Source organism: Thamnophis elegans, unplaced genomic scaffold, assembly GCF_009769535.1.
Source record: "Thamnophis elegans isolate rThaEle1 unplaced genomic scaffold, rThaEle1.pri scaffold_85_arrow_ctg1, whole genome shotgun sequence".
Classification (NCBI taxonomy): domain Eukaryota; kingdom Metazoa; phylum Chordata; class Lepidosauria; order Squamata; family Colubridae; genus Thamnophis; species Thamnophis elegans.
The window spans coordinates 124,703-135,165 of record NW_022473910.1 but is presented as its reverse complement, the minus strand read 5'-3'; the positions used below and the strand labels follow the sequence as shown (position 1 = coordinate 135,165).

The window sequence follows — 10,463 nt, the reverse complement described above, 5'->3', positions numbered from 1 at the left end:
ATTACATAGCCAATATCCTATTGTATTAAGTAGTAATTACATCAGTTCCTCTTGTCATCAACGCCCAGAAGGATAAAAACCCATTATTGGCTCTTCTGCTCTCCATACACCTCTTTCTTCTACCTCTCTCCTACCTCCCTTCTTCCCTCCATCATCCTTCTCTGCTCTACTTCCCCTTCCTTTCTCCTTCTCCTCTCTTCATTCCACTCCTCCTTATCCTCCTCAGCTTTCCCCCTTACCCTCTCTCCTATCCCTCTCTTCTTATCTTTCTTCTCTCCTCTGTTTCCCACTCTTCCTCTCATTGGTGTATTTCCGCTTCTGAGCAAACTCCATTCTATGTTGATGGTATTTATGCTTCCATATCAATATAGCAATAGCAATAGCAGTAGACTTATATACCGCTTCATAGGCCTTTCAGGCCTCTCTAAGCGGTTTACAGAGAGTCAGCATATTGCCCCCAACAATCTGGGTCCTCATTTTACCCACCTCGGAAGGATGGAAGGCTGAGTCAACCCTGAGCCAGTGAGATTTGAACCGCTGACCTGCTGATCTAGCAGTAGCCTGCAGTGCTGCATTTAACCACTGCGCCACCTTGGCTCTAATATACACTAATATACTTAACATATCTTAGTTTTAACGAAAAAATAAGAGAAGACAGTATACATGTGCAATCATATTACTTTATTTACTCTCCTATCCCTCTCTTCCTATCTTTCTTCTCTCCTCTGTTTCCCACTCTTCCTCTCATTCACTTGGTGTATTTCCGCTTCTGAGCAAACTCCATTCTATGTTGATGGTATTTATGCTTCCATATCAATATACTTAACATATCTTAGTTTTAAAGAAAAAATAAGAGAAGACAGTATACATGTGCAATCATATTACATTAAAATCTAACACCCCTTGTCAAGCCTAATATTCATCCCTCTCTCTTCCCCCCTCTCCCCCAACCCCCCCAGCCTTCCCTCTCCTGACTTCCCAGAACCCATACACGGTATAAATCTTTAACAAAAACTAAAATATATTGGAAAGAAAGAATAAAAAATTGATAACAGCTTTACATTGAACTTAGCTCCTCCTTGCTAGGCTAACTTAAACAATTTATATCATTTCCTGATCTTCATCATAAGCTATCTGGGATTTCTTAGTCCCATATTTATTTTGTATATATCGATCCATTTTTTCCAATCTCGTTATATCTCTCGTTTGAGTGGTCCTTAAGATATGCAGATGATTCTTGATGAATGTATTTTTTTTCTTTTATGTACACTGACAGCATCTGCACCAAAGGCAAATTCCGAGGTGGCGCAGTGGTTAATGCAGCACTGCAGGCTACTTCAGCTGACTGCAGTTCTGCAGTTCGGCTGTTCAAATCTCACCGGCTCAGGGTTGACTCAGCCTTCCATCCTTCCGAGGTGGGTAAAATGAGGACCCGGATTGTTGTTGGGGGCGATATGCTGATTCTGTAAACCGCTTAGAGGGGGCTGAAAGCCCTATGAAGCGGTATATATAAGTCTAAACTGCTATTGCTATTGCTATTATGTGTCCAATCACACCTGGCCAAAAAATTCTATGCTAGGAAGCCTTCTCTTCCCTTCCCACCTGTCCGGCCCTCCCTCCTTCTCTCCAGCCCCAGCCGCCTTAAGCGGAGAATCGCCAAGAGCTGAAAGCGGAGGGGGGGGGGGGAGAGAGAATACGGCGCTTGTAGGCGGAGAGCGGGGCAGCTGGCCCCTCCCTCGCTCGGAGATCGCCCCCCTCGGGCCGCCAGGGGGCGCAGGCCGGAGCGTCGCGCGGGGCGGCTCCGGGCATGCGCGGCCGGGAAGTCCCGCACGTGCACGCGCCGATGGCGGCCTTCCCCGCGCGCTGCTCCCGGACTCTTCCCGCGCGGGGCCGCCTAGGCGCGACGGGGCCGGGCTGCGGACGGGCGGCTGGGGCCAGTGCGGGCAGGTGGGCGTAGCGGCTCCAGGTGGGCCGGAAGCCCCGCCGCTTTTCTTACCCCGCCGCCGCCGGAAGGCTCGGGAGATCTGGCTGCCCGTCGAGCCCGCTCCGCTGCCGCTGAAGCCCCCGGAGGCGGCGGCCCCATCGACGGCGCCTCCGCCGCCCCGGCCCTGAGCGCGCTGGGCCCGCAGCTAGGCCGGCTCTTCCTGGACCAGCCGGAGGCGGCCTTCGGGGCCACGGCGCGGCTGCCTGCACGAGCACGTCTACCTGGGGGACTCCACCGACTGGGTCAGCGCGGGCGGGAGGCGGCGGGCGGTTCCCTGGAGCCCTGCGGGGAGGGAAAGCGGGCCCCCGCCGGGCCCCTCCTTACCCGCCGCCCGCTCTCTTCCGCAGAGGAGAGCCGGAGGCGTCTGCGGGATGACCCGCCTCCTTCGAGCCTGGAAGGCCAGACGCGGGGCGGCAGGGCAAGTGCCCTTGGCGGGGCGAGCGGCGGGGGAGAGCCCGGGACCTGCGCTCGGCCAGCGAGGCTGCTTCCCCGAGACGCCCTCGGGATGGGAGGAGGGGGGGCGGCGGGCGGGCGTCGTGTGAGCGGCCGCTGTTCCGTCGTGCCGTTTCAGCACCGTTCGGGCCTCTCTCCGGGGTGGCCTCGCTGTGCCGCGACTGGCTGTCGGAGCTGCCCCTGAAGGTGGTGGCCGAGTGGCTCCACGAGGATCTGGCCGAGCGGCGGCGGCGCCTGTCCTTCGACGAGAGCCCCACCGGCGGAGCTTGGCCTGGCTGCCCGACGGCGCCCGCGGTAAACCTCCCCGCCGGGGCTGCCTGGTGTTCCCCAGCCGGGGAAGCGGCGGACCGGCCTCTGTATCCTGCGGCGCGAAGGGGCGGGGCGGTCCTGGGCGGCGGGACAGGCGTCCCTTCGCCGCGCGTCTCTCTTCCTTAACGGCCCCTGCAGGCTTCCAGGAGGCGGCCTTGAGGCCAGTGGCCAGCGGCGCCCTAAGACCCGAACTCCGCGGCCTCCCCGTCCAGTTCGAGCTCAATGGAGCCGTCCAGCAAGTGGCAGCCAGCGCACCTGGAGGGCAGCGGTGGGTACGGCAGGTCCCTGAGGATGGTACTGGCCCTCTGTGCCCCACCACCACCACTCTTCCCCTCTTGAAGGGTCCCTTTCTGTTTCCTCCCTCCCAGACTTCCTGGGGGTGCGCTCCGACCATTTTCTGCGGGGCCTGGAGGAAGCAGCGTGGAAAGACCCCCAGTCCTCTGCAGGTGGTTCGCACAGAAGCCCCCTGTTCTTCCATCGCAGTCAGGTAAGGGGCGTCCTGTAACGTTCCCATGGTTCGCCCATGAGGCCGATGTTTGAGAAAAGCACAGGACACAACCTTTCGCGGGATGGAGCGACGACCCAGATTGGGGGTCTTGAGAGCCCCTTTTATTGAGATAGGACAAAGGCAGGAGGAGCATAGCATGTGGTTAAAACAGCCTGTAAAAGTACAATTGCTAATCTACTGCTCAGGGAAGTTCTGTCTATATATGGTCAAATCCTGGGCCGTCATTGGTAGGGCACATCTAGAGCGAACTATCAGGATGTTATGAACTATCAGGATGTTATGTTTCTTTTAGGAGTTTGTTTTCTCCTGTGTGGTTCAGCGTGGCTCTGCATGCCCTAGTATGAACTGGGCCATGGGGGACACACACCTACACAAGGAACTATATTACAACAGGCGTCTTCTCCAAAGGGCTGGGGGGTGGGCTCTGGGAGCTTTCTGCCAGTGAGACACGAGGGGCTGGCCTCCTGCTTGGGGGGGGGGGGAAGAGGCAAGGGATCTCTGCCCTTCCCTAGCTCCGCTGTCTTCTTGCAGCCCCCACCTACCCCGGCGAGCTGTCCTTGTGCACCCTGCAAGGGGAGCTGTACCTCTGGAACGTGGAGATGGGGTGCGCAAGTGAGGCTGACTGCCTCCTTGAGTGGGGCCCACACTGGAGGGGAGGCATGGAGGGGAATGTTATGGGGTTTTAGGAGTTTGTTTTTCTCCTGTGTGGTTCAGCGTGGCTCTGCAAGCCCTAGTATGAACTAGGCCATGGGGGACACACACCTACACAAGGAACTATATTACAACAGCTGTTCTGCTGGGGGAGGCGGGGGGGGGAAATGGCCAATGGGCCTCCTGAGCGCCTGGGGGGGGGGGAGATCCTTGTCCCTGCTGCCTCTGGAAGTCCGGTGTTTGCCCTCTTGCCAGCAGACCAGCTTTTGGCTGCGAGGGGGCAGGACTGACCCCTTTCCCTCCAGGCTCCGGCGGCTGCACCAGGACCCGCGACAGCCTCTTCTTCCGGGACCCTTCCCCTTGGCGCTGGAGCGAGTTTTCTGCCCACCCACAAGTGCTGACTTTTGCCGACCACACCGGCCTGAAGGGTCTCGACCAGAGGGTGAGCTTGAGCAGGGGGGGGAGCGGCTGAGCTGCCAATCCCTCTGCCTATGAGGGAGGGTGCTGAGAAGGGCCCCTGGGCGCGGGGGGGGGTGCAGTCGCACCTAGCTGCTGACCTTCCTGGCCTGCCCCCCCAGGTGTCCTCCCACTTCGACCTCTTCAAGGTGGGGGCTGAAGCGGATTGCCAGCGTGGGGAACGCCTTGTCCTCTCCAAGCACCTGGGCCCTTCGGAGCCCTTCCACCACTTAGTGGCCACGCAGGTAACCTGGGGGGGGGTGTTGTTTGGGGGCTGTTGGGGGCAGTCTTTGCCTGGACCAGGGGCCTCAGCCTGGGGCACCCCCCCTCCCTTCTGTGCAGGCTGCCTTCCCTGGCTGCCCCCATGGCTTGGCAGAAGCAGGGGGCTGTTTCCTTGCCTGAGGGTCCCTGTGCCTAGAAACACACACACACATTAACATTCATTCACCCGCAGTTTTCGGTCTTTGTGCTGGACGAACGCTTCCCCTGGTGCCTGTCCTGTCCCTGGGAGCACATGATGCAGCGGCCACCCATCTATGCCCACCACATACCTGTGGGCCTGGCAGCACAGCCACAAGGTGCTCCTGGGTGCCCACCACTCCCAGGAGATGCTCCTGCTGCAGTACTCAGGTGGGCACCAGAAGAGGCCCTGCACCCTCCATTGGCATTGAGGCAGTCATGCCCAGTGGGGGGGGGGGAGCCTGGGTGCTGCAGGATTCTTGAGGTGGCTGGGCTGTCTCCACAGGTGGGCACAGCCTCCCTTGCCAGCTCCAAGGTGCGCCCCAGAAGCTGCCCTCCATCAAGGAGTGTCTGCCCCACTTTCCCGCGCAGGTGCCTGTGAGGCAGAGCGCCCTCAGCCAGCGGCTCTCCGTCCCCACAGCAGGTAGGGGCCGGAGGGGGGTGGGTGGAGGGGTGGCAGATGAAGGGAAACGGGCTTTGCACTCCAAGGAGGCGGCAGCAGGGAGTTCTGGGTGCCTCCTGCACCTCCAGAGGAGAAGCTGCTATCGCTCACACCCACCCACCCACCACCCACCAGCCAGATCCAAAAACCTGGGCTAGCCTCCTTGCCAATAGCAGGGCAGAACCTGGCATAGCTGGGCATCCAGCAGGCTTCAAGGATTGGCCCCCCCCCCCCCCCAATCTCATCTCTCCTCTCCCCCCCCCCCCCCCGCCCCAATCCAGGCATTGCAGCAGCCCTGGGCCAGAAGGAGGGCATTCAGACACTGCTGGTCTTCCAGCTTTCCCAGGCCGGGGACCTCTTCTACCAGCCGCTCCCCAAGGCCAATGGGGAGGCTCCCACCGACTGGAGCCAGAGACCAGTGTTGCAGGCGCCGTGATGGGCAGACCCTGCCAGGACCCCATTTCTCCAGACGGAGCCAAGACCGCTTGTACCCCGGCAGCTGCAACCCTCTACCGGCGCTGGCTGAGGTCCTGGAAGCAGGCTGCCCTGCCCACCCTGTACTGGCAGTGCCCTCCGGCCACACTCAACCAGGGCTGCCTCTTCGCCCACCGAGACCGAGGGACACGGAGGGGGCTTCCCCGTCCTCTCTGGAGGCTTCCTGCCGCCTGCGCGGCGCCATGCGGGAAGAGCAGCTCTTCTGCTCCTGGGGGGACGAGAGTGGGGTCCCTGTCCCCCGCCCACAGCTGCCCCCAGGGGAGCTCAGCCAGCGACTGGAGGTCCTGGGCGGGTGACTGGGCGGCCTGGTGGCTGGAGAGGTTGGGGGCCACCAAGGCCCGGCGACAGCAGGAGCTGAGGGAGCAGCGGAGGCGAGCCAAACGGCGCAGGGGGACGCAGAGCCTCTCGGGCAGCTTCACCTCCTCCACCAGCTACCAGTCGGAGCTCAGTGACTGGTCGGGGGACGGCAGGGCTCCCAGGCCCCCTCCCGCCCTGCCGGCGGAGCCCCCCGCCCAGGCTCCCCCCACTCTGCCAGCCGCTTCCCAGGGGACTCCCAGGAGCTGTGTCCTCGCAGAGCCTGAGCGCCCGGGGCATCCCCCACGAACGCCGCCAGACCCTGCGCAGGTACCTGGCTGTGGGACCAGCCCCCAGAGCCCCCGAGGAGCCCCTGTCTGCCAGCCAGGCTTCAGTGCGCAGCAGCCAGCGGGGACCTTCCTCTTCCCAGGGGCCCCAGCCGAAACGGGCCCGCATGGGCTTCTGAGGCGGGGGGGGGGGGTGTGTGAACTTTCTTCTGGGCCCGATGAATAAAAAGGAGTCGCTTTCTTAGCCGGGCTGCCTCGCTTGCTGTTGTCGGGAGGGGGACGGTGTAACACGTGTGTAGGGAGTGCGTCCTGCAATCTCTCATCCCACCGCTAGGGGCAGAGGTGCGGGAGTGCGCATGGCCTGCTCGAGGGGGCGGCGCTAGCAGGCATGGCGGCGGCGAGGCTAGCGGGCGGTTGCTGGTTCGCGCTGGGGCCGTCCGGGACAGGTAGTGGCGGCGGCGGCGGGGGCAGGGGCGGACCCGGGGTGGGGGCAGAATAGCAGCTCCGAGCGCCTCTTCTGAGTCTTCCGGGGGGGGGGGCTTCCAGGCTCCCCTGCAGGCGGGGGTCGCAGCGGGGTGACGGGCGCCGTCTGTCCGGCAGAGGGGCTTGAGCGCGGGCGGGCCGAGCGAGGAGGCGGAGCGGGCGCAGCGCGCGGCCGAGCAACCCGGTCCCACCGTCTTCAGCCGGATCCTGGACGGCTCCATCCCGGCGCACGTGCTCTACGAGGACGACCAGGTGGGCGCTGGCTGGGATCGGGGGTCGGGGAAGGCAAGAGGGGGGCGCGCAGGAGGCTCACCGCGCTCTCGCTCCTTTCTCTCGGGCGCCGCAGTGCCTGGCTTTTCGGGACGCAGCGCCGCAGGCTCCGGTGCACTTCCTGGTGATCCCGCGACGGCCCTTGACGCGCCTTAGCCGGGTCTCCGAGAGCGACGCTCAGGTGAGAAGGCTGGCATGGCCAGAGGGTGAAGGGCGGGTGGGCAGGGGGCGACACCCCCCCCCCCCACGAGCCTGGTGAAGGATCCGGGCTTCCCCTCCTCCCGCTTGTGGGTTGGGGGCTGGATCTTCTCCTCGGGTCTGGAGCCTGGCGGGGGAAGGGGCTCTGCGCCCCCACTCCTCCATCTCCCTCCCTGCCAGCGACCCCCCATTCCTCCATCTCCCTCTCTGCCAGCCTGGGACCTGCTGGTGGTGGCCAGTCAGACGGCCAAGGCGGAGGGCCTGTCCGAGGGCTACGGGTGGGTGAGTAGAAGGCGGCAGCCGTTTGGGCGAGAGCCGTGAATGGGGAACGGGCCACTGTTGTCCTGGGGGAGGGGGTGCTCCTCCCTCCTGCCGCCAAGGGTGCTGGCACGTGCCGGTGCCCCCCTCCAAGCCTTTCTCCCTCCTCCTGCAGTCATCAACGAGGGCCGCCAAGGGGCGCAGTCCGTCTACCATCTCCACCTCCATGTGCTGGGCGGGCGCCAGATGGGCTGGCCCCCGGCTGAACCAACCTGCGCTGTATAGGGGCTGCTCTCAATAAAAGGCCTGCGCTGGGCGGGCAGCAGGGACCCTTGGCTCTGCGTGGGGCTTCTTTCTTCCCAAAGGTTGCTTTGTGGCTGCTGGCTGAGTGCGGCTGATGGGGACCCACCCCAGAGAGGCCTCAGGGCCTGGATTCAAAAATCAGTGCAAGGAAACCTCATCAAAGTGCCCAGGAGGCCAGCTGGCAATCACTCCCCCCCCCTTCCCACAGCTGGGGCCGTATTCTGAAGTCCGCAACAGGGATGGTTTAGTTATTAATCAGATCTCTGGATGGGTTGGCATAGAACAGTGTTTCTCAACCTTGGCAACTTGAAGATGTCCGGACTTCAACTCCGAGAATTCCCCAGCCAGCATTCGCTGGCTGGGGAATTCTGGGAGTTGAAGTCCGGACATCTTCAAGTTGCCAAGGTTGAAAACACTGGCATAGAAGAACCATAAAGTCAAGACAAACCCAAAAGACGGCGCAGGAGCAGGCCTGTATGAGCAGCTGCCCTCTTAAAGCGGAGTTTCTGCCTTGGAGATGCGGGGTGGGGTGGGAAGGGGACATAAGTGGCCAGCAAGCACATAGCACCATTTGCAGAAGCACTCTGCACATGTGCCTGCCACTCACTTAAACGGAATGCATACCGCCCGCTGCTCTCTCACAAGGGAGGACGCACCGGTGCTTGCTGGCCATTCCCACGGCCCGCTTGCAAACCCCTCACGCCTACAGGTTGGGGAGCCTCGTTCAAATGGCCTCAATTGGGGGGGGGGAGATGCTTTCTGGGGAGGGGGGGGGCTGCAGTTCCAGAAGAACCCCCTTCTTGGGTCCTCCCAAGATCGCATTATTTCGTCGGTGGGAGAGCAGCTTTGTTAGATTGTGAAGTGTGGGGAGAAGCCAGGGGAAGCCGGTGGCCGCTCAGACGGCTGGGCTCTAGGCCACGGAGTCCCCCTGCCCTTGCCACGGCGTTCTGGGCCGGCTGCAGTTTCTAAATAGCCTCCAAGGGCAGCCCTGGTAGAGCACATTATAACAATCCATTTGCAAACTGACCAAGGTATTGGGGGGATACACGATGGCTTGGTCCAGGAAAGGCTGCCACGGACACAAGATAAGGGTGCTAAGCCTTCTTGGCCCGGACTGCCTCCTCCTCTCCTCCTTTTCCTTCTCCAGCTGTGAGACTGGAAGGAAACACACACACACACACACAGAGTGTGGCCCCAAGCTGCATTATGTGGTCACATTCAGAGCCAAAGACGAGGATCCCCCAACATTGGGGAGAGTCAACAGCTCTGCTCAAGTTAGGGTTGTGCCTGAGCTTCTGTCCCCCCCCCCCCCCCAGCAAAACCTCGCAAAGTCCTGGGATGCCCTTCAACAGCATCGCTTGTCTGATCCCGGGTTCAAGATACACTGCTGAGCACCGCTGACTTGTTAGAAGAGAAGGAGAGGATGAATTTTTTTAATTTGTGCCGCACTCCGGGCAGGTCAGAGAAAGGATGCCTGACCTCAGATGGACAGGTCCCCCCCGATACAGAGACCTCACGTAGGAATGAAGCGAAGGCGCTGAGAGCCTCAAGCAAGGCTGCCTCTTGCCAGCTCTGGAGGGAGGAGAATCCCCCCCACACACACACCTCCTTCCACCCCCACCCCATTTTTTATTTCATTGATCAAATGTAGCAATGCTCCTGCCTGGAAAGAGTCTCCCTAACCCAAATGCTGGCTGGGGAATTCTGGGAGTTGAAGTCCGGATGTCTTCAAGTGGCCAAGGTTGAGAAACACTGCCCTAAACCATCCTTCCTGGGGAGGCCCTGCAACTAGCTGAACCCCCACCTCTGCGGCCTTAACCATAATAGGCCGCTGGCTGCAGGGAAGCTCTGTGATGGGAAAGGGTGTCCTCTCTGCGCCTGGCACATCCCACCCCCCCCAAGCAGGCCACCATCCCAGATGGGCAGGCAAGGCAGCCTCTGAAACCGCAGGTGGGTCAGCTGAGCCCGGCTGAGTCCAAGCCACTTGGAAATCCTCAGATGGCACACTTGAGGCTCTTCCTCCCTCAAAGGGTTGCTGGTTTGGCTGCACAGATGCGAGATGGAGAAATCGGCGCGTTTGGGTACAGACAACCTCACGGGTTAACATGGCTCTCCCGCATCTCTGGTTGGGCGTGCCATTTTGTGTCCCCCTCCCCTGTCCCTCCAGCAGGGTTCTCTAGGTCTCCGCTGCATCCACTGAGCCTCTTGGGAAGAGCAGGAAGCCCCCCCCCCAACAACTAGCCATGAAAGCTGCAGGGAAGCCACTCAATCCCCTTCTTGCCTGTCAATGCCAGGCGGCAACTGACCACTTTTTAGAAGCCACCAGGTGCTCTCTGAAAGCCTCCGGACTCCTGCCAAGCAACTGGTTCAACGGGAGCTGGCACCAGCAAGCCAAACAGCTTCAGGGGGCGATCTGGCCGTTCAAAGCAGAGGCATTGTTCCAACCATAGATTTTACCAACCTCCATGAGAACCAAAATCAGCCAAGGGTGTGCTCACCTCCCACCCACCCACCCAGGCATGGGATACGGTACAAGGTGGACCTGGAAGCTGAGTTGGGGGGGGCAAGCCAGGCCACCTTCCTTTCCAAGAGTAGCCAAGCAGGAGCATGGGC

At 61.0% G+C, this 10,463-nt stretch overlaps 2 protein-coding genes across 2 annotated transcripts; both read left to right on the top strand.

The window, feature by feature from the left end:
• Window positions 1-1,843: 1,843 nt before the first annotated feature.
• LOC116523662 (TATA box-binding protein-associated factor, RNA polymerase I, subunit C-like) lies at window positions 1,844-5,785 on the top strand. Its single transcript, XM_032238789.1, is given in 10 exon segments — window positions 1,844-1,947; window positions 2,383-2,699; window positions 2,702-2,731; window positions 3,786-3,858; window positions 4,211-4,235; window positions 4,237-4,347; window positions 4,484-4,606; window positions 4,816-5,041; window positions 5,107-5,244; window positions 5,544-5,785. Coding segments are annotated over 10 exon segments (1,302 nt in total). The 3' UTR covers window positions 5,699-5,785.
• Window positions 5,786-5,939: 154 nt separating this feature from the next.
• LOC116523661 (histidine triad nucleotide-binding protein 2, mitochondrial-like) lies at window positions 5,940-7,888 on the top strand. Its single transcript, XM_032238788.1, has 5 exons — window positions 5,940-6,038; window positions 6,939-7,073; window positions 7,168-7,282; window positions 7,510-7,575; window positions 7,723-7,888. The coding sequence occupies exons 1-5, from the start codon at window positions 5,940-5,942 to the stop codon at window positions 7,830-7,832; spliced, it is 525 nt and encodes a 174-aa protein (XP_032094679.1). The 3' UTR covers window positions 7,833-7,888.
• Window positions 7,889-10,463: the final 2,575 nt, after the last annotated feature.

Excerpts from the sequence above, each read along its gene's own strand:
- LOC116523661 (XM_032238788.1), top strand. The coding sequence starts at position 5,940 with ATGCGGGAAGAGCAGCTCTTCTGCTCCTGGGGGGACGAGAGTGGGGTC. Across the intron at positions 6,039-6,938 it reads AGCTCAGCCAGCGACTGGAG|AGGGGCTTGAGCGCGGGCGG; the intron begins GTCCTGGGCGGG and ends TCTGTCCGGCAG. Across the intron at positions 7,576-7,722 it reads CGAGGGCTACGGGTGGGTGA|TCATCAACGAGGGCCGCCAA; the intron begins GTAGAAGGCGGC and ends CTCCTCCTGCAG.